Genomic DNA, 21,816 nt, shown 5'->3' on the forward strand with positions numbered 1-21,816 from the left:
GTCTCTCAGCTCGGCCTGTCTCAATAAAAGGTTGTGGATCTGTTTCTCAACAGCTTCCAGCTCAGACTGCAGTGCGTGCAGCTCAAATGTGTCCTCACCTGCACCAAACGGTAGACTACTTACATCTGATATATTCACCATTTTAACAGATGGACAGTGAGTTAGCAATGAAGCTACCAGTGATGCTATCAATATTAATACTAATTTATATTATAAGTTTGTTTGTTTGTAAGTGAGTGTGGAGAAGACGCGTTCAGCCGTGATCCACGGACGTAACCTTTAAGAGTATGCAGCGTTGGATCACTAATAGGCTTGAGACGCGTCTGCTCAACAGTCCGCGTTGTAACTATGAGGTTTTTTTGTTTTTTTTTAGTGGTAGGGGTGTAGAGTAGACGCACGATAGGCGAAAAAAAAATAAAAAATGTTTGTTTATAAGTGAGTGTGGAGAAGACGCGTTCAGCCGTGATCCACGGACGTAACCTTTAAGAGTATGCAGCGTTGGATCACTAATAGGCTTGAGACGCGTCTGCTCAACAGTCCGCGTTGTAACAATGAGGTTTGAGCAGTAGTGCTTCTCAGTGAGGAAAAGTAGAAAATCTTCGTTGTAAGCGAGTTTAAAGAGAAAAATCAAGAATTATAAATCAAATCGATAGAGCTCCAAAAACAACAACGCATTCAGACGCGACGCATGATAATAACAGGACAAGACATTACTCACCGTGTTTGTTGAGTGATTCTTACTCACCTGAGCTTTTATGAACTCAAAGGCGCGAGAGAAAATAAATAAATAAAAATAGCTGAGCGCACGGGTGGCGCTAACAGGCTAGCGAATTACCAGCGTGTTGTGTTAGTAGTAACGGAAGCCAGCGATGTTGGGTAAGCTGTATTTAGTAGTAGTATAAACAACTAGAAATTGTAGTAAATGATGGTTCAAAACAAGGAAATACGAGGCTATACGAGGCTAATACGAGGCTAATACGGAGCTTACAGCACCGAAGCAGACAAACTCACAGCAGACAGCGAGGCAGACAGGAGCAATCGAGCGAAATCAAATCGAGAACAGTCCCATCTGAGGGTGAAGATGTGGAATGTGTCGGTGAACTTTTTCTGTACGACCTGAAGGGAAGGCATCCTTTCTCCTTTGTCTTGACTCCCAGAATGTTATCTTTCTAGGCCAATGATGGTATTTCAACTATAATGTGGAACATTCTTAGATGTGTTCATCATATTGTCTCCTTGAGTGGAGGCCCTCCTGTCACGACCAACACTCTTTACTATTCCAATACACTTTCATATTAGAATAAGGGTTGTGTGTGCTCTTTTACTGTCATATGATGGTCACACACATCTTAAGTAAATATGAAAAGAATAAATGGATTTGTGTTTACAGTTTTGAGAATACGAGGCATAGTTTCAAAAAATGTGTTTAAGCAATCGAGAAAAACTGTAATGCTGAGACTGTCAGTCCAAATCCAATTTTTGTGCATATCCAAATCCGATCAGATATAGCAATTGTGAACAGCAAAAAATCACATGAAATGCAACTTTTACAAAATCAAAATCAAATAATCTGATTTGGACAGACAGTATGAACATATCCTTAGTGACTGTGTCTGCCAAGCTAGAGGCATGGTCACTACTGTTTGGGCTCCTTTTTTTGTTCCATGAGGCAAAAAGAGCATATACATTTGGATGAGTACAACAACAAGAGAATGAGTAAATAATGTCTGAAATTTTCATATTATGGTGCACTACTTTTTTAAAATGTTTTTATAAATAGTCGTTGTCAAAGTGTGTGCATGAACTGACATGCATGGTTGTGCACATGCCAGCGATGCCAGTTCACTTTCTTTTCCATGTTGTGTCCTATCATATCTCATACCAATCTCCATCAATAAAATGACAAAAACAGAAATATTGTTGTTCATGAAGCATATTACAGTTTTTCACGATTGCTTAAACACATTTCTTGAAACTATGCCTCCTATTCTCAAAACTGAAAACACAAATCCATAACGTCTCACCCAGTTCCCCAAACATCCTATTTTCAGGTCAAAATGAATCTCTACACTCAAAACCATTCACTCTTGCTGAAAAACCAAACTTTGCCCTCAGACAGGACACACAAGCCCTCAAAATCACACACACTACAACACACTGGTGCAATAAATTCAAAACAACATTTCCAAAACTGGTAAGTTATGTTGCTTGTGGTCCCCCCCCTCACAAACCTTTTCACATGATGAACACAAAAGACACAACCAATGGATACATTGGCACAGTTTTATTCATTCATGTACTACACAGTACAACACACACACAACAAAACAAAACAAACATTTTTTACCTGTTTTACTTTTCTTTCTTTTTTTTTCTCTCCTGATTTTTTTTTTTTTAGATTTACTTACAGTAAGATGTGTGTGACCATCATATGACAGTAAAAGAGCACACACAAACCTTATTCTAATATGAAAGTGTATTGGAATGGTAAAGAGTGTTGGTCGTGACAGGAGGGCCTCCACTCAAGGACACAATATTATGAACACGTCTAAGAATGTTCCACATATGGTTGAAATACCATCATTGGCCTAGAAAGATAACATTCTGGGAGTCAAGACTATAAAGGAGAAAGGATGCCCTCCCTTCACTGTCACACTCTGTGTCACTCTGTGTGCCTGTACGACTGCTGGCCTTTTCTTGCAAGAAAATAAACCTCATCAAAGACTATTGGAAATGTTTGTCTTTTATTCAGTGATAGAATTTTGTTTGCCACCACACCTCCCTGAAGGCTCTCGAGACGACGTAAAGCGACTCAAATTTGGCCTTACTCGTAGCCCAGCCTCCCTCATAGTCATACCATTGATAAAGACATGGGCAACTAGAGTGGATTGAATTTCGTCTGAGACTGCTTGTCTTCTTGCCCTTCCTCCTCCACCTTCTTATCCCTCCTCGATCGCTTCCTTCATGTCTTTCTGGATCCATTGTTCCAGAACTCAATAAACTGATTTGGGCCCTTTTATCTATCTATTGAAGGATCTGATTGATGTGTGTTCAATTTTGACTCTTTGTGTTTCCACTTGGGTAATTGTGTGCTAACTGAGCTGAAGCTGTGCTGACTTGAGTGAACAATATTGAGTGCTAGTGCTTTCTTAATGACAACATGGTCTAGGCAATGAGAAATTAAGGGATTTGTGTGTAGAGTTTTGCAGTGACAGTTCAACAAATCTGACTCATGTGTCAAAACAGGGAATAGTGTTTATAGTTTAGTGAAATGGGTATGCTTTTTGATAAATGGCATTATGGTTTTGAAATTTTAGTTCAAAAGCCTGGTTATAGTGTTTAAGCAATCGAGAAAGACTGTAATGGATGTAAAATATTCTCCATCTCTCTGTCTCTCTGTTTAAAATTGGAAGAGAAGGCAATCCATCCATTATTTTTTTGAATTGGGTTATATTGAATGATTATGTGTGCAATGTCTAAGCGGCGGTGCTTCAGAAATTGAACTTCTCACAATAAACAATACTTGCCCTTTTATATCCTTTGTTTATCTAAGACTCAATCCATAAAAACACACAAAACAATGATTGTCAGTGTGTAACTAGATTTTCACTGATACATAAATAACAATATTCAAATTTTGTTTGTCGAGTTTGTTGTATAGGCAAAAAAACACATATATACTATATTAATTAAGCCTCTTTCACAAAGATTCTGTAAAATATTCAGAAAATATGTCCTTGTAACTGTTGTGCAATTGCGGGATTTTTTGCATTCACACTGCTAAACAAGATTGTGTTCAAGGGTAAAGCAATTCTTCAAGGGTATAATGGCAGGAATGGATTCACGGCTTGGAGTAAAAATGAATGTGAATTTGAATGACATTGATTGCAGCAGTACATTTAGATCTGATCACGTTGCATCAAAGCAGCGTTAAGCATTATTGTTACATTTTCTCAATTTGTGTACTTTGTGTTTGATCACTTGGACTTTAAGGTTGTATTCTGCCTGGTTATTGTGCTGTTTTCTGTTTCCAGCACCATTTTGTAGTCTGGAATTGTCTTTGCAGTTTTTCTGTTAATTAGCCCGTCATTGTTCCAAGCTGTTCCTTGTATATGATTTTCTAATATGTAAAAAGCAATAAAGTTATGCCATCCTCATCTTTGTTTGTGTAGCCTACAAGAAACAAGCCTTTTTTAATGTATTCTATTAATCAACATTAATAATCATTATTACAGTATCAAGGGCAATGACATACAATAATTGTTTTTGTCGTAATATTGCAGCCTTACTCTTTAATGAGTGCCTATTTTTTATTTTACAATTTATATAGGCCTAGCTTCGCGTGTGAGAGCCCTGCTTTAAGGTTTGTGTCTGTTAGCAAATTGACTTTCAAAAACAAACCCACCTTTAAAAAAAATACTCACTGACGTACAAAGTGTGACCGCGAGCCCCCAAATCCGCCATGTCACGTTATGTAACAACCTTTTATTATAGTTCATTCAAGTTATAAGCACTTTCTTTCTGTCATTCTTTCAATTTTTTTCATCTCCTTTTGTTGCTGTCCATCTCTTGAGATGTCTTGTTTCTTTGTCTGAAGCACGGGAAATGTTGTTTTTATCCTTGTAAGGAACTAGACTGGCTTTGACATTTTCAACACAATTACTAACCTGGCTCTAAATCCTGAACGATCTATTGTCCAGCTGTGTCAACTGAAATCTTCATCTGCAGCATCATGGACTGTCTCCCGTCCAATCTAACCAATCAAATTCTTGCGGTGTGACAGTGGCAGTTCATCAGTGGAGGAAAAGAAGGCTCAGCCTCCCAAAATATTATATATAAAAAATAAATAAAAAAACATTCTGTATTATATTCTAAATTTTACATTTATCAAGTCAAATTAAAAGAGTTTATCTTCTAACTAATGTACATAACTTAGATCCATAAAATGTATAATGTACTTTTTTTTCTTTCATTTGCAGTAGAAGTGTTAATCCCAGCAAAAATGCCAAAAGAGGCTGACAGAAAACGCCTCGGTTACGACTGTAACCTCGGTTCCCTGAAGAGGGAACGAGCATTGTGTCGAATTGACGCTATGGGGAACGTTTTGCGTGATGACGTCTTGAAGCACATGTAAAATCAGTCCAATGGTGTGGCGGAACGTCAGAGGCGGGTGACGTCACGTACCAGGAAGCTATAAAAGCCGGCCCGAAACAGAAAACGAAAGCTTCGTAGAGTCTGAAGTCGTGCTGACAGGCATGAAGGAGATATGGCAAGGTGACGCAACGCTCGTTCCCTCTTCAGGGAACCGAGGTTACAGTCGTAACTGAGGCGTTCCCTTTCAAGGGAACTCGCGTTGCGTCGAATTGACGCTATGGGGAACGTCTATACCAATGCCACCATAGCTACAAATGTCTGTCCTGTGTGAAATCAATTGCGCAGCACTAGGAAGACAAAACCTGAGACCCTGGAGTAGAGTCTATGTCTAAAGAGTAGAACCTGACGAAGGTGTGCGGTGAGGACCAGCCTGCCGCATCACAAACGTCCTGTAAAGATACTCCTGATAAAAGGGCCTTAGAGGCCGCCATACTCCTAGTAGAGTGCGACCGGACAGCCAAAGGAGAAGGCTGCCCAGCCGCCTCATAAGCAAGTGAGATAGCCTCAACCACCCACTTGCTCATCCTTTGCTTAGACACTGGGCCTCCTTTGTTAGGGGACCCAAAGCAAACAAACAATTGATCACTCTTACGCCACAGGGCAGCTCTGTGGACATATGCGTCTAACGCCCGAACAGGGCAAAGCAAATTATTCTCCTCCTGGTCCGCATTTTGAAAGGGAGGAGGACAGAAGGCCTGCAGAACAATAGGTCTAGCCACATTAGTGGGGACCTTGGGGATATAGCCCGGTCTAGGGTGAAGAAAAGCTTTGACCATACCCGGAGCAAACTCCAAGCATGACGGAGCAACCGACAATGCCTGGAGATCCCCTATTCTCTTGAGAGAAGAAATGGCGAGAAGAAACAGAGCTTTCAGAGTTAGAAATTTCTCAGGAACCTCCTCAATGGGCTCAAAGGGGGCCAGGGAAAGGCCTTGCAGCGCAATGGACAAATCCCAAGGTGGCACCCTAGAGCGAACTGCAGGCCTCAGCCTCCAAGTGCCACGAAGGAAACGAGATACCAAAGGGTCTTTCCCCACAGACATTCCACCCAAAGGAATGTGGTAAGCACCTATGGCCGCCACATAAACCTTTAAAGTGGACGGGGTCAGACCTGCAGTGAACCGGTCCTGCAGGAACTCCAGAACTGTACCAATTGGGCAGTTGACTGGATCCAACCGACGGTCACTACACCAAGAAGTGAATACTCTCCACTTCAGGGCATAAAGTTTCCTCGTGGAGGGAGCTCTTGACTGTAGAATGGTCTCAACAACCTCAGTTGAGAGACCTGGCTCTATGAGCAGGGCCCCCTCAGAGGCCAAGCCCACAGGTTCCACAGTTTTGGTCGGGGGTGAAAAATCGAGCCCCCTGCTTGGGACAGAAGGTCCCTCCTGACGGGAAGCTCCAGAGGACCTGTGAGGGAAGCATCCGTCGTTAGCAGTTTGCGACGACAAGGAGCTCCCAACACTGGGCCCTGGGACAGGAACCAAGGTTTCTTCCACATAACCAAGGCACGTAGGCATCGCCGCGTGACCTTGATTGTGCGAAATGGGTTGCCCCTCGGGGAAAACCCTCTGGTCCTGAGCCACCACTGCAGGGGCCTCATGTGCAGTAGTCCAAAAGGTATCACGTTGGAAGCTGCTGCCATGAGACCCAACAGTCTCTGGAACTGTTTGACAGTGAGTGGCTGGCCTAGCTTTACACTTTTCACAGCTGCAAGGATGGAATCTACACGTGGCGATGACAGGCGCGCCTGCATCGACACTGAATCCCAAACCACGCCTAAAAAAGTGGTCCTCTGAAGTGGAGAAAGCACACTCTTTCATGTGGGCGAGAACAACATCTCAATGTTGAACCGCCATCTGATGCGACTGAGCTAAAATCAACCAATCGTCGATGTAGTTCATGATGCGAATACCCTGGAGGCGCAGAGGCGCCAGAGCTGCATCCACGCATTTGGTGAAAGTGCGGGGTGATAAAGCCAGGCCGAATGGAAGAACTCGATATTGGTATGCTTTGCCCCCGAAAGCAAACCTCAGGAACTTCCAATGACACGGACGGATGGAAATATGGAAATATGCGTCCTTGAGGTCTATCGTGACAAACCAGTCCTCGGACCTGATCTGTGGCACGATTTGTCTCAATGTTAACATTTTGAACTTGAGCTGCATGACTGACTCGTTCAGAACTCGAAGATCTAAAATGGGACGCAATCCCCCGTCCTTCTTTGGAACTATGAAGTACCGGCTGTAAAACCCGGTTTCCCTGTTGGAGGGGGGTACATATTCTATGGCCCCTTTCTCTAACAGAGTGTTTACTTCCTGTTCCATAACCAGAACCTGCTCGGGGCCCACCACTGTGGGCAGGACCTCCATAAACCGCGGTGGGCGTTTCTTGAATTGTATCTGATACCCTTTTTCCACGGTCTGCAGGACCCAACGAGAAACATTTGACAGTAGCTTCCACGCTGTCAAAGATTCTACTAGAGGTACCAGCCTCTCGAGACTGGTTTCTGGATTTTGTTGCTGTTGAGTAGTCGGTTCGACGCCCTGTAACGGCGCACCGGCAGGGAACGACCGAACAGACTGCTCTAGCACCCTCCTCAGAGGGGGCGGGCATCCCGAGGCCACTACGTTTCCGGGTGGACCTTGAGATATGTGCTCGCCGGAGACCGCTGCGCCCTGTAACACCGGAGGCGGCAGGGTTGGCAGAACGGTCCCCTGAGGGCACCGAAGAGAGACGGGCACCGTGAAAAGAGGTGTTAACCGCTCTGCTTCGGGGGGGACTACCCTCATTTGTCCTGAGCCCTCGGACGTCAGGACTTTTTCCCAGCAGCCTTCTTGGCGGTAATAACGGTCCGCAGATCCGTTTTACCCCTCGAAGACTGCTGGGTTTGAGAGCGCCCTCCGTGTCCCCGAGATTTTTGTGGGGGAGCACGGGAGGAAACGCTCTGTTTCTGAGTGGCACGGTGCTCAGCGCTCTTTTTAGATGAGTGAGGCTGCTCCCGCTCAGCAGCCTCAATGAAAGAACGGCGGGGGAGAAGTTTCTGAAGTGCAGCTGCCTGTTTTGAAGCTTCTTGTGATTTAGCTACAGCACTGTTAACTGCATCTCCAAATAACCCTTGAGTGGATACTGGTGCATCTAAAAGAACATGTTTTTCTTTGTCCTTTATGTCACTTAAGTTGAGCCACAGATGCCTCTCAGTGGCCACCAGGGCTGCCATAGAGCGGCCGATGGATTTAGCCGTCTCCTTGGTGGCCCTGAGAGACAAATCTGTGGCTCTACGTAGTTCAGACACAGTATCAGCACTAATACCCCCGCCCTCTTCAGAATCACCCAATAATTCAGCCTGGTAAGCTTGCATTATAGACATTGTATGTAAACACGCTGCAGCTTGGCCGGCGGCGGCATAAGCTTTATGAACCAGAGAAGATGTAAATTTTACTGGCTTGGATGGAAGTGCAGGAGCCTTCAGAGAAGATGCCGTTGCTGGAGAGAGATAGCTCGCGAGCGTCTCTTCCACCTTCGGCATTTCCCCATAACCATGCTCTTTATAATTGTGAATGGATGAATAGTGTGATGTTTGTGCAGTATACACTCGATATGACACTGGTTTCCCCCACGATCTCGACACCTCGGTGTGGAGATCGGGGAAAAACGGAAGGCTTCTGCGCTGAGGCTGTGCACGAGATGGCAGGAAACACTCGTCGAGCTTGCTTTTCGAACGAGCGCCCTGCCTATCTTCTGGCAACTCAATAGATAATCGCTTGACCGCTCTAGTGATAACGTCAAGCAATTCCTCAAACGCATGAGACTGAGGTGGCGAATCCTCAGACTCAGCGTCAATACTAACAACGTCCAACTCCTCAGAGCTGGACAATTGCAGTATTGGTGCCTCCATCGGGGGGGAAGAAACCGCAACGCGTGCTTCCACACCCTGATGAGAGGCACTGGATCTATCAGAAGGAGGCTGAGATAAGGCAGAGCCCGTCTCAACATCCACTGATAAATCCATTTGCGAACCCCAGGTCTGAGATCGCCGCCGTGCCTCAGCAGCGGCGGGACCCAAGCCCTGGGGAACGTGATCGGGATTGAACCGAGCCAAGCGGGATCGGAGCGTACGCAATGGAAGCGCCTCGCAATGCACACAGTCACCACCCTCGAGTGCTGACTGGGCATGCTCCTCACCCAAACAAACAACACAAAGAGTGTGAGTATCACCTCCCGTTAAATAACGCGGGCAGGGATGGACACACACTCTAAACTGCTGCTTGCTCGCCATACTGAATATATATATATATATGATATAGACAGACAACACCAAATATACAGACAGATTTCACACAGAGCGCAACTGAAGACTCAGAAAGCTTTCGTTTTCTGTTTCGGGCCGGCTTTTATAGCTTCCTGGTACGTGACGTCACCCGCCTCTGACGTTCCGCCACACCATTGGACTGATTTTACATGTGCTTCAAGACGTCATCACGCAAAGCGTTCCCCATAGCGTCAATTCGACGCAACGCGAGTTCCCTTGAAAGGGAACTCTTCTTGTGAGTAAACTGACCAATCATAATAATTTATTTTCTTGAAAAAGGCAAAGAAATGGACATAACCATCATCATTATCATCAAGCCAGTTAGATTTCAATTTCATGATCCACTTCCATATTACTCATGAAACCTGCTTGTGGGTCATGTAACAGGTGAAAGCTATATTTTTGGCCAAACAGTCTAAATTATTGAAAGATCTCAAAACAAGTGAAAGACTAAAAGACAAGAAAGTATATACTTGGAGGTTTGCACTGCACAACATCAGGAAGATCAGGCCTTTCCTAACTGAGCATGCAACACAACTTGTCGTCCAGGCCCTGGTCATTTCTAGTCTTGACTACTGCAATGCTCTTCTGGCTGGACTTCCATCATGTGCAACTAAACCTCTACAAATGACTCAGAACGCTGCAGCTCGTCTTGTCTTCAACGAGCCAAAAAGGGCCCATGTCACTCCTCTCTTCATCTCTCTGCACTGGCTACCACTCGCTGCTCGCATCAAGTTCAAGGCATTGACGCTTGCTTACAGATCTATCACAGGCTCAGCTCCCTCCTACTTTCACTCATTCCTACGAGTCGACATCCCTACCAGAAGCCTACGATCGGTCAACGAGCGACGGCTCGTGGTTCCATCACAGAGAGCCACAAAATCACTTTCCAGAACATTCTCATTCACGGTTCCATGCTGGTGGAATGCTCTCCCCACCCTCATCCGGAATGCAGAATCTCTGCAAACATTCAAAAGACAACTGAAAACCCATCTCTTCCATGAGCACTTAACCTCATAAAAAAAGAAAAAATTTTTTTTTTTTTTTTTATTCTTTCCTTTTCCTTTAAATCCTAAGTCACTTTCGACAAAAGCGTCTGCTAAATGACTAAATGTATATTTAAACTGTTATAAATATTGATTTGAACAACAGCTTCCTCTGAAAATTCCCTCATGTTGTACCATTGCTGTGTTTTCTTCATCTGTTTCCACCTCACTAAACAATAGACATTTTTCAATCCTTTGGGTTGTTACATTCATATAATCTTTGAAAATGTTGAATTAATTTAATTTAATTATTCCTGATATTTCGTTTTATTCTCTATTTATATAGAACGCGTCTGCAGAACCGGAGTCTGAAGCACATGTGAAAGACAATACAGTTATATTGGTCGACATCAGTCCTATGACATCACATGGAGTGCCTATGCATTACATATAAAAGTGTGACTGCATTACACGTCATGAACTTCAAATTCAAGTTCATGAAGGAAGACACGCAGGCATGCCCAAAGCATGGCAACATGACGCAGCATCTCTTTCCCTTCTTAGGGTATATCCCTTCTTATACTTAACCCTAAGAACATTCCTTTTCGAGGGAACTCAGCGGTGCATCATGGTGTTAATGCAATGGGAACCGTTTATACACTCTATGGCATACTGGAAAAATACCTGCATACCATGTGAAAAAAGACCAAACACAATCTTAGCGAGCCAGAGCACTTCACAACTTAATTTAAAACAGCCTAACTAAGCGTCAACATTCAGTTAGGACACGTCCAGGGATACATAGTAAATGCCTAAAGGTGCCACAGAAACCCTGAAGCTTTCATGCTCTACTGAGAAATACTTAGCTTTGTTTAACTGACAAATGTACAAAGAAACTATTTCCAATGTTTTCACTGACCAACTTAATTGTAAATTAAATCTTGATGGCAGTATATGTCTCTGTACAATCGAAATATATGCCTCCATGTCAATGGTACCTTTACACAAATGCAAGTCACCTATGCGCTTACACTGATGCACCCTCATGAAACTAATCTGGTGGCTGGCTAATTGCTCCTGGAGGGAAGGATGGAGTTCAGCAACCTCTCGCCACCTCTGAAATTTGTAATCTTGGTCTGATATGATTTAAAATGGCTTGCCTCTGTGGGAGATGAATCTTAGGAGGGCCATTAAGAATGAATCTGTGTCCATCTGGCAGAGCAAGTCCAGGTATACAGATTTCTTTGTCAGACACTTAAAACAAAATTTTTTCTCATGTCTGTGCCAAACCTTTTTGAGGTCAGGGCAGAAGCAATCCACTCCAGTGGAGTAAAAGGCCGGTTGAAGAAAGCGCAGTCTCGAAAAAGGTAGATCAGCCAGCTTGGGAATGCTGGGCTGGCCTCTTCAATGTCTACAATCTAAGCACATTCTCTGGTGGTGCGAATAGCTTCTCAACCTTTCAATATCCAGTACTTACGGCACACTTAGGCAAACACCCTATCTGCTCCTGGATGGTGTAGAGGAGGAACAATGGGCCTTGACTCTATGGGCTCGGCTTGGCTAACTCGGCTAATGTCTTGCACCTTGTAACATTGTCGGCAGAATTAGACTTGGAATCGACATAATGCCAGTCCTTGGGGTCTATCAACTCCTGTATCCCTGCTACCCTTGAGTCGATGAAGACTTTAAATCGACATGAGTCAGCATGGGACCATACCAGCACGGTAGTGTAATCTGACCAGTGGATGCCAGTGCCCTGGATTCTTTCTGGGAACTGATACTCTGAAGGAAGTTGTCCCCATAGAAGGACTTCCCTATATTTCACGGACATCTTCACCTGGGTGACTATGGTCGATGACATGCTTCTGGAGCACGAAGATCAAACAGCAAGGGCTGCACATCATCCCAAAGAGGAGAACTTGCCACTCGTATTTCTTGGTTGAGGTCCCTCCAGAGGAATCATAACAGTAGGTGATCTTCAGAAAGTAGTCACACCTGGTGAAACATACCTCTAATGTCACTACTTAATGCAACAGTATGTTCACGAAACCTCAGGAGGACAGACATCAGGGAAGGGCCCAGTGTGGGGCCAGGGAGTTGCAATTGGTTGAGATTCTTCTCTCCATGTCGGAATGAAAAGTTAAAGACAACTCGGTTCTTGCCATTATGTTGGCATTGTAGGATTTACCAGATATAGGATGTACCACAACTCTTCAGCTTGGTCCACTTGGTCGGGAAGTATACATTTTGCATATCCTGCCTCCTTTTACTTGTTCATCTCCACATGATAGGCTCCTGCTTGTGCTGGATCCCTGGCTAGTCGCCGTTCTATTCCTCGGAGACAAGGCAGAGTGGTGTTTGGGAGGCTTGCAGTACCCCTTATTAGGCTACTCAATCTACTGCAACTCTTGTAGTCTTGGACAGGAGCAGTGACATGGCCACTTGATCTTGCTTTGAGTGGGTTTCTCACGTTGAGTTTCTCACCGCAGTAAGGGAGAACATCTAGTTGCCACAATTAATCAACTTGTCTGTACAGGTCAGTATACAAATCTGAAGTAGCTGGGAAAAGGCACTGCTGGTTGGAAAGGCGATGATTGATCTTTTGAGTGGGAGCTTGCAGGGTCTTGATGGCGGCAGGACCATTAGGTGGGCATAGACGGAATGGCTATGGGGTGAGGAGTTGAGGGTAATCCGACACTATAAGGAGGAATGGTTGGACGGATTCAGCATGTGGCAACTGTAGACCATGTAGATGGCAATATTTACGTTGCTCGGCTAATCCCAGTGTCTCTGCTGTAAAGGCTTGACGAATCCTGAATAAGGTCTTGGGTTGGGACCCTGGTGACACTGTAAAGGTCACTGACACACCTCACATAATGTGGAGAGCTTCTCTGACTGTACGCAGTACAAGTTCTTCTGGTCGACCAGTGAATCCGAGCGGCTGGACTGCTGAAAGGAGGATGGTGTGTCATCCAAAAGGGCAAAAGCCATTTCTCAAGACTACTTTACAGATCTTCAACAAGACATGCAGGTTTTTAGTGGGCCTATCTAGGTACAGTGTCTCTGTGGTCTGTTTACCAAGCAGCTTTCTGAATGTCCGATCTTTGGCGTCTCAGGCATCTTTGCAAAGGATCGATCATTACATCTATTATGATTATTTCATCTAAGGCTGTGGCTTTAAGTCAGTTGTAGTTCTTGTGTTTATCTTTCCTTCAGTGATTCTGCTTGTAAACATTAGGTGTTCATCACTAATGCTCAATCATCACTTAATTAATCACTCATTAACTTTAACTCTGATTCTGAGTTACTTTAACACTATTTAGAGTGGGACCCTATGTACTCTGAGCAGAGTTAATTTAACTTTAACTAATTGAGCAGCTCTGAGAACTCTCTTGGATCTGGTTCTTAAAGAAGTTTGGGATGGTGGGAGCTGGTGCCCTATAAGGCAATCTCTAGACTGGGAGAAATATGTAATCTGGTTGAGCTGTAGCCACTTCTGCTATCATAGACTTTGAAGTAAGATGTCTGGTGGAAAGACTGACACTGTCTGGGTAAGCTGTGACGTCATCTCCAACTACTGAAGCCTCAGGTGATCTTGTCTGAATGATTCTGCCGTGTTGTCACTTGGTCTCTGAGCTAGCTTGGATCGAGGCAGAGGGATGGGGCTGGTATCTGTAGTGATCTGTGGAGTATGGGCGCGGGGTTGAGGAACAGGGGAAGATGTACTCTGTGGATTGAGACTGGTCCGATCACTCACTGCAAGTAGGCTCAACTGTGCTTCTAGGACCTCATTCCTCTCCTCCAGTTTCCTTATCTGCTCAAAGGAATGACGTTGCAGTTCCTCAGTCTCCTTCCGCAACTTCTGGAACACTAATAGGACACTGTAGCCGCTCCTCGTGATTCTGAATCAGCACTCATCTCAGGGGAAGAATCTATTCTCTGTCTTGAATGTAGCCTCTGTTGATGATCAGTGAGCTTGAAAATCTGACAGGTAACTAGGGAGCCGCATTGCTCGTCTGGGTCTGACTGTGGGCTCAGGAAGGTCAGGTCTAGGACCTGGATCAATCTGATGCATCATTCTTATGAAAGCTCCCCAATCTGGCTCGAAAGACCATTTGTGGGGGAGACTAGTGTGGGTGCTGGTGGATATTGAGCAGACATAAGTCCTCCAGTTAGAGATGAAGTACACTTTAATGGCTTGAGGCTTCTAGAGGCATTTATAGTCATAGAATTTGGTTGAGAGAACAATTGTAGTACAAGTAGCAGAGGCTATGGCAGAGTTTTACAGAGTAGTTTGGAGCGTAACACGGTATGAGTGGTTCTAAACAAACAGAAATAACAATACTCAATTAGAAATAAATAGTAATAAGAATTAAATCAACCTGTCACTTATACATACAACATATATATATATATATATATATATATATATACAGGGCTTGACATTAACACCTTAACCAACCAATAAAACCAACATTTTGCTCGTGGCGGTTAACACAGTCACTCCAACTAGCCACTTTGGCAGGTTGAATAATTGTAGTCTTTTCAAAAGGCATCTGAAATAAGCCATATTGCAGTGTGACACTACGACACTACAACTCCCATGAGTATTACATGCACACAGTGTTGCCTTGCGCTTGCGCGCTAGTGACCGACAACACAGAAACGAAGAGACAGCTAGCTGCCCTGCTGGAGTTACGTCATTGGGCGCCGGTGGAGCTATGTGGCGACATAAAAGGTGTAACAAAACCCGGTGAGCAGACAACACACAAGAGAAAACCTGACGATGAAACCAAAAAGGAAGAAGAGACAAAGAAAAACAAAAGACTTTTAAATGAAAAGTGGAAGTCAGGTCGAGAATGGCTGGTATATGATCCAGCCAACAAAATCATGTATTGCTCCGATTGTAGGGCGTACGGCGGTGAAAAGGTAAAGGGGGCATCTTTTGTGGTTGGGACAAGCAATTTTAAAGTCGAAACCGCAAAGGACCATGAAGTGTCCATTGGTCATATCCGAAGCATTTCGACTAAACGGGTGAAGGCAGCTGGTTCGCTACAAGACTACAAGGTGGTGAAATCTCTGGTCCTCATGAAGTCGGCCGAGTTTGAGAAGATGGGGATGCTGTTTCGCAACGTACACGCTATAGGAAAGAAAGGTCGGCCCTTCACGGACTACGTGTGGATGTGCGAGTAAGTATTGTTGTGCATGTTAATTAATTTGTTAGAAAGCTAGGTTAGTCATGATGACTCATAACGTTATTCAATTTGTGTTTTAGGGTCGATGAGAAAAAAGGTCTGAAAGTTTGAAGTACATATAGGAACTCAAACAGAGCTAAGGAGTTCATGTTTTACATTGCTGAGGCTGAAAGAATAAAACTGAGAGAAGCTCTAGCCACCTCAAAGTTCCTGTCAGTAATGAGTGACAGTTCGACAAGACAGTGCAGTGATGGAAGAGGAGCTGGTGTATGTCAGGTGGGCAATAGCAGGGAAGATGGAGGTGCGTTTTGTTGGTATCCAATCGGTGGACAAACCAGATGCTAGCCACATCGCTGAGGCCATATCCTCAATAATGGAGACCGTGTCAGGGAGCGAAGATGAGACAGGACAGTGGCTACAAAAACTGGTAGTGTGTGGGACAGATGGCGCTGCTGTCATGACAGGGGTCAAGAAAGGTGTAGTTAGCCAGCTGCATGTAGACAGAGTGGAGATTCTGGGCATACACTGCATGTCTCATCGGCTGGAGTTGGCCTACTCTGATGCCGTGTCTCATAACAAGCTGGCAAGGAAAGTTAATGACCTGCTGAGTGGCCTGTCAGCTTCTATCACAAGAGTTGTGTGAACAGGGCAAACTTAAGGGGGAGCTTCGAGGAGATTGGCATGAGGCATCTGATGCGACAAGGGTAGGAGGAACCCGGTGGGTTTCACATTTCCTGCGAGCCCTTGAAAACTTTTTGAAAGGCTACAAGGGACTCGTGCACCACCTAGAGCAGGTATAGTAGGCTAGTACAGGTAGGAAAAAGACAGTTATGGTGGCAATATTTCCCAAATGTAGAAATATGTCAGTGCCTGGAAACAGTACAGGAGAAGTGTGTTAGTTTAATGTAGTTGAAGTGTGTATTCATTCATTTTAATAATTACTCGATATTTTTAAATGTTATTTTATACTAATTACATTCTATACATTTATCATGTCAGGCACAGTCACCTGGAGGAGCTGGGAATGAAACACAGAAGGCAAAGGCCCGAGGGTTTCTCCCTATTATGAAGGATGAGGTGGTCATCAAATTCTCCTGCTTCCTTCGTGACTTGCTGACTCAGCTCAGCAGCCTGTCCCTAACCATGCAGCGTTCCTCAGTGACTGTGGCCGAAGTCCATGACTGCCTGACCTCCACCATGGCTTTAATGCTCAAATACAAATCCAGGTACAACCACCAAATAGACTGTATTTATCATTAAATGTACATATTTAATATTATAAATAAAAAATAATCATAATAATATCAATAGATCATAATAAGAAGTCACTCAAAGTAGTGTATGTGTGTGTGTGTGCGTGTGTCTCTCTCTTATAATTTGTAGACCTGGGCCTTGGTTGAAGACAGTGCTGGGAACAAACCAGTATGAGGGTGTCAGCCTAAAACCATGTGACGACCACTCCCTGAATCAGTCCAAAGACCACCTCATAGACCTGCTGGCAAAGACAATGGACAACAGGTTTGGAGATGTGAGCCATGGGATCCTGCGTGCCATGCGCATTACCAACTTCCGATATTGGCCAGAGGCAGACAGGAATGCTGGTGAGCTGGGAGCGTTTTTGTATGCAAAGTCACCAGACTAATCAAAACATTAAGTTACTGATTTTATATAATTTTGTCTAACACATCTTCTATTTCTTATATCTCTATTATTTTAGATTTTGGGGATCCTGATGTGCAGGAGCTCATCACGCACTTTGAACCTGTGCTGCTGAGAGCTGGGGTGAAGGTGGAAGAAGTCCAGGACCAGTGGACTGTTCTTAAGGCAAGGTTGTACCAGGACCCAAGTGTTCTAAAAAACCTCACATGGCGTTAAGCCAATCAACAGCTTGGCCAGGACTGACCTCATCCTTTGCATCCCTGCTACAACAGCTGATTGTGAGCGGGGATTTAGTGCCATGAAGCTGGTCAAAAGTGATTGGCGGGCCAGTCTTAAGAATCAGACCTTGTCAGACCTGCTGAATGTAAAGCTGTCCACTGTTTCCATCACAGACTTTGATCCAGTCCCAGCCATCAAGTTGTGGCATGTGGGAAGTCTCCGGTCTCGAAGGCCAGCTTTCATGGAGCTCAGAGACCAGCAGAGAAAGGATGAATCTGATGATGAAAGCTGTGAGGACATTTAATCTGCTCCTCTCCTTCAATATCACTCTCACATTCAAGTATTTTTTCAGAATTTGAATTGATGAGCCAAAAATAATTTGTTCTTCTTTGCTCATTGTTGTTCTAATGCAGAGATGTTTTTCTACTCTGTATTATTTACTGCTGTTGTTGATGATTAGGCGTGTTTACATTTACATTGTATATTTCTATCCTTTTCTTGTCAACCTAACCAGTAGTCATTATTAGGGCCTGAGCACAAAAATGACACAAACTGAAATGTGTTCTTTATGATGAGAGGAACGTTCCCCTCAAATTTTAATGAAGATAAAAGCAACTTTGTCCGAACCATGGCATGCATTTTTCGTGAGGTTTCGAGACTGACCTACTTTCCATTGCAACTTGTAACAAAGAATTTCCCATTGTGGCTCAATAAAGTAATTCTGAGTCTGATTCTGATATTTAAACAGACAGTGTTTCTAATGCTAAAGTTTTTTTCAGTTTAGTTTTTTATCTTTTTAATTAATCTTCTACATCCATGCGCCACTTTTATTATGCAATAAGAAGCTACTTTTTTATGTCTTTATCTTAATACGTGGTTTTATTTTAAAAAAGGAGCTTTACACACAACCTTATCAGAGCTAATGATAATGACCTGTATTGTTATACATTTATGTAGTCTTTTTGGGTGTGTACAGTGGTTTTACATTTAAAAGGGTTGTAAATCTAGTTCAAGTACATTTTGGCACGCCATAGTCAACATTTATCAGGTAATTTCACAACAACAAAAATGTGGCTAGTAAAAATGCTGTGTGGCTAGTAACTTTGGGAAACCACTATATATATATATATATATATATATATATATATATATATATATATATATATATATATATATATATATATATATATATACAGTGATAAATTTAGACACGTAGGTACTAAATTAGCACTCAAGAAAATGGTGTCACGTTCTCTGACATTTTACTTTAAATAAATAACACAGACATTTAACTTTTTGCACTGCAGGGTGGGGATGGCATTCATTCCAATTCTGTGGAAATCTGTGGAGATTTTTGCAGGCAAAGATTCTGTGGGTTATAAAACAGTGCCAGCAGCAATATGACTAAAGATAGCAATGTTCAATAAATAATTTAATGTATTACTAATACTAATGACTACAAATTACATCTTCTTTTGTGGTTGTATCTTTTATATGTTGTGTAAATTTGTTTTAATTATTTGTTTTTTGTTTTATTTCTAAGAAAGCTGAACAATATCTCTTGCAGAAGTGAAGCCTAGGGTGAAGATTGAAGATAACACACCCATGGATGGTGGCGATTGTAATCACTTGGCTCACTCCAGCTGCCTCTGGCAAACATTGTTCAAAAACAGGGTTTTTAAAATACTTATTCCAGGCAGATTTGCAGCCAAATGATGGAAAAAGTGTGAATTAAATTGATTGTGCCTAAAGACACTCAACACAAATCAGTTTAGAATAAGCACACTCCCAGTTAGACCATGAAACCCACAGAGGTCTCATATCCTTAATAAACCTCCAACCTCATTCATCAGCAACACAGTTTCATAACTAACAAAAAGGCTAAATGTACAACAGAACCCGACAAGATGCTAATAAGTGAAAACTAGTTCTAAAATAGACAGAATACCCCAACACAGGTATTAAAGTGTTTTAATGTTTTTTTTTTTTTTTTTTTTTTTTTTGGGTAGATTAAATAATAACAGTATCAGCACCTGAGAGATAATGGTAGTGATACTATATATTTTAATAAAGATTTTGCATCTGAAAATCCAATCCAATAAATTAAATTATTTCATTATTTTTCTTTTTTCTTTTTCTTTAAATAAGGACACAGTATGGTGCACAGCAGAATCCCCAGAGTTAAATTAACTCTGCTCAGAGAACATTTGGTCCCACTCTACAGACAGTTAAAGGTAACACTGAATCCGTCTTAAAGTTAATGAGATGATAAAGTGATTAATTAAGTGATGATTGAGCATTAGTGATGAACACCTGCTGGTAACAAGCAGAATCAATTAAGGAAAGAGAAACACAATAACTACAACTGATTTCCAGCCAAAGCCTTAGATGAAATCAACTGATGATAAAATACATTAAATCTCTCAAGATCTCTGCAGAGGAGGATTAAACAACTCCACAAACAGCATTACCAGCTTCACTTATTACTAACCAGAATTACTTTATTTCTATTGACATCAACAGAAGGTTTTATAGAGAATTAAGAGAGGTTTAGGTGTTGTTGTTGTATTGAAATATTGGTCACCATTACGGCGATCAATGTTCACTTTAGTTGGGCAGCTTGAGTCTCATATTTTTATTTGTGTTTATGGTCTTTGTAACAGTGTTTACCAAAACTTATTAGTTCCCAAAGTTTGGATTCTTTAAAATTTCAAGAAGACCAAGTAATAGCAGGAACGCACAATATAGTATCCCATGTTTTTTCCTTTTAGAAGAACTTACATAGTTCCAAAAATAGAAAAAAACAACGACATTGTTGACTTTCTTTCTGAGACTGATAATAACACTCAAGGGGATTTTAGAATTGACAATTTAAACCTATGTGTTGATGACTTAACTAGAACAGTAAAGAGTATGAGTAATAATAAGTGTCCTGGAGCGGATGGGCTACCTAAGGAGTTTTATATAACCTTATGGGAAGATTTAAAGGACTCCTTGTTGATGATGTTTATGGAGAGTTTACGCAAAGGAAAACTTCCATCATCCTTAAGAGAAGGAGTTATCTCCATGATGTTTAAAAAAGGTGATAGACAAGAGATTAAAAAGTGACGTCCCTTGACTTGGTTAGGTGTAGATGTAAAAATTCTGTCCATGGCACTCTTTTTTTAAACTCCAGCCTGATATGCCTAAGTTTATTGGCAACGACCAAACATGTGGTATTAAGGGACGATCTCTACAAGATAATTTGGCATTAGCAAGAGATATTTATCTATTTGGACAAGACCGTAAACTGTCTCGGGACTTGATCTCGAAAAAGCCTTTGACCATCGCTATTTACACATACCGTTGAAACACCTGGGTTTAAGTCCATCCATTTGTGCATGGATTAACCTTCTTTATACCGACTGCCAAAGTAGAGTATTGGTAAATAACCATCTGTCAGATCCCTTTGATATCTGTTCAGGTGTATGACAGGGCTGTAGCTTGTCTCCATTATTATTTGTTTTAGCAATTGATCCATTAGCTTGTGCACTAAAGCAAAATCCTGAAATTAAAGGTTTTCCAATTCCGGGTAGTTCAGGCCAAGGTTTCACTTTATATGGATGACCTTACCCTCTTCCTTACTGATAACAATTCTATAAAGAAAATGCTGCAAATTTCCTTTGGCTACTGGGGCTAGAATCAATAAGACAAAGACAAAAGTTTTGTATTCTTTCTGGAAATAACAAAAAATAAAACTGTTTTTTAAAGATCAGGAAGAATCTATTAAGATTTTAGGACTTTTTGGAGGAAAAACATGGACAAGATAAATTGGGATTCAAGACTTGATAAGATAAAATGGAAATTAAAACAATGGGAGGAGCGAGATCTTACTTTGAAAGGGACAGTGTTGGTAATAAATGCTGAGATTTTGGCCTCCCTTACCTTTTTGGCCTCAACCTTTCCAGCACTGATACATTTTATAAGATCAGGTGATATAGTTTTCAGTATCGTAAGATAGAATAATTCTCTAATCTTATCCCTGACCAAAAGAGGTTATTTGTTATTAATAGATTATATTCACCATTAATACTTTCTAATAAATGCAGAATGTCTGATCTGTTGCAAGAAAATATTGTTGGTTAATAAAATCTATTAATAACAAATAACCACTTTTGGTCAGGAGAAATATTAGAGACTTATTCTACCTTACAATGCTGAAAACTATATCACCTGATCATCTTTGTTTCCATCTTTCTTTGCAACAAATTATGTGTTTTGGTAAACACTGTTACAAAGACCACAAACTCAC

The 21,816-nt window shown here is 42.2% G+C and overlaps 2 protein-coding genes across 2 annotated transcripts in view; one reads left to right on the plus strand and one right to left on the minus strand.

Moving 5' to 3' along the window:
- opn7b (opsin 7, group member b) overlaps positions 1-21,816 on the minus strand; it is a 130,909-nt gene that overhangs the window by 25,451 nt on the left and 83,642 nt on the right. The window lies entirely within an intron of this gene.
- LOC309480658 (uncharacterized protein) lies at positions 15,300-18,463 on the plus strand. Its single transcript, XM_082145286.1, has 5 exons — positions 15,300-15,381; positions 16,647-16,873; positions 17,031-17,248; positions 17,365-17,476; positions 17,579-18,463. Exons 1-5 carry the CDS (start codon positions 15,343-15,345, stop codon positions 17,580-17,582), a joined length of 600 nt encoding a protein of 199 aa, XP_082001412.1. The 5' UTR covers positions 15,300-15,342; the 3' UTR covers positions 17,583-18,463.

Source organism: Leuciscus leuciscus (assembly GCF_965113295.1).
Source record: "Leuciscus leuciscus genome assembly, chromosome: 18".
Taxonomy (NCBI): Eukaryota; Metazoa; Chordata; class Actinopteri; order Cypriniformes; family Leuciscidae; genus Leuciscus; species Leuciscus leuciscus.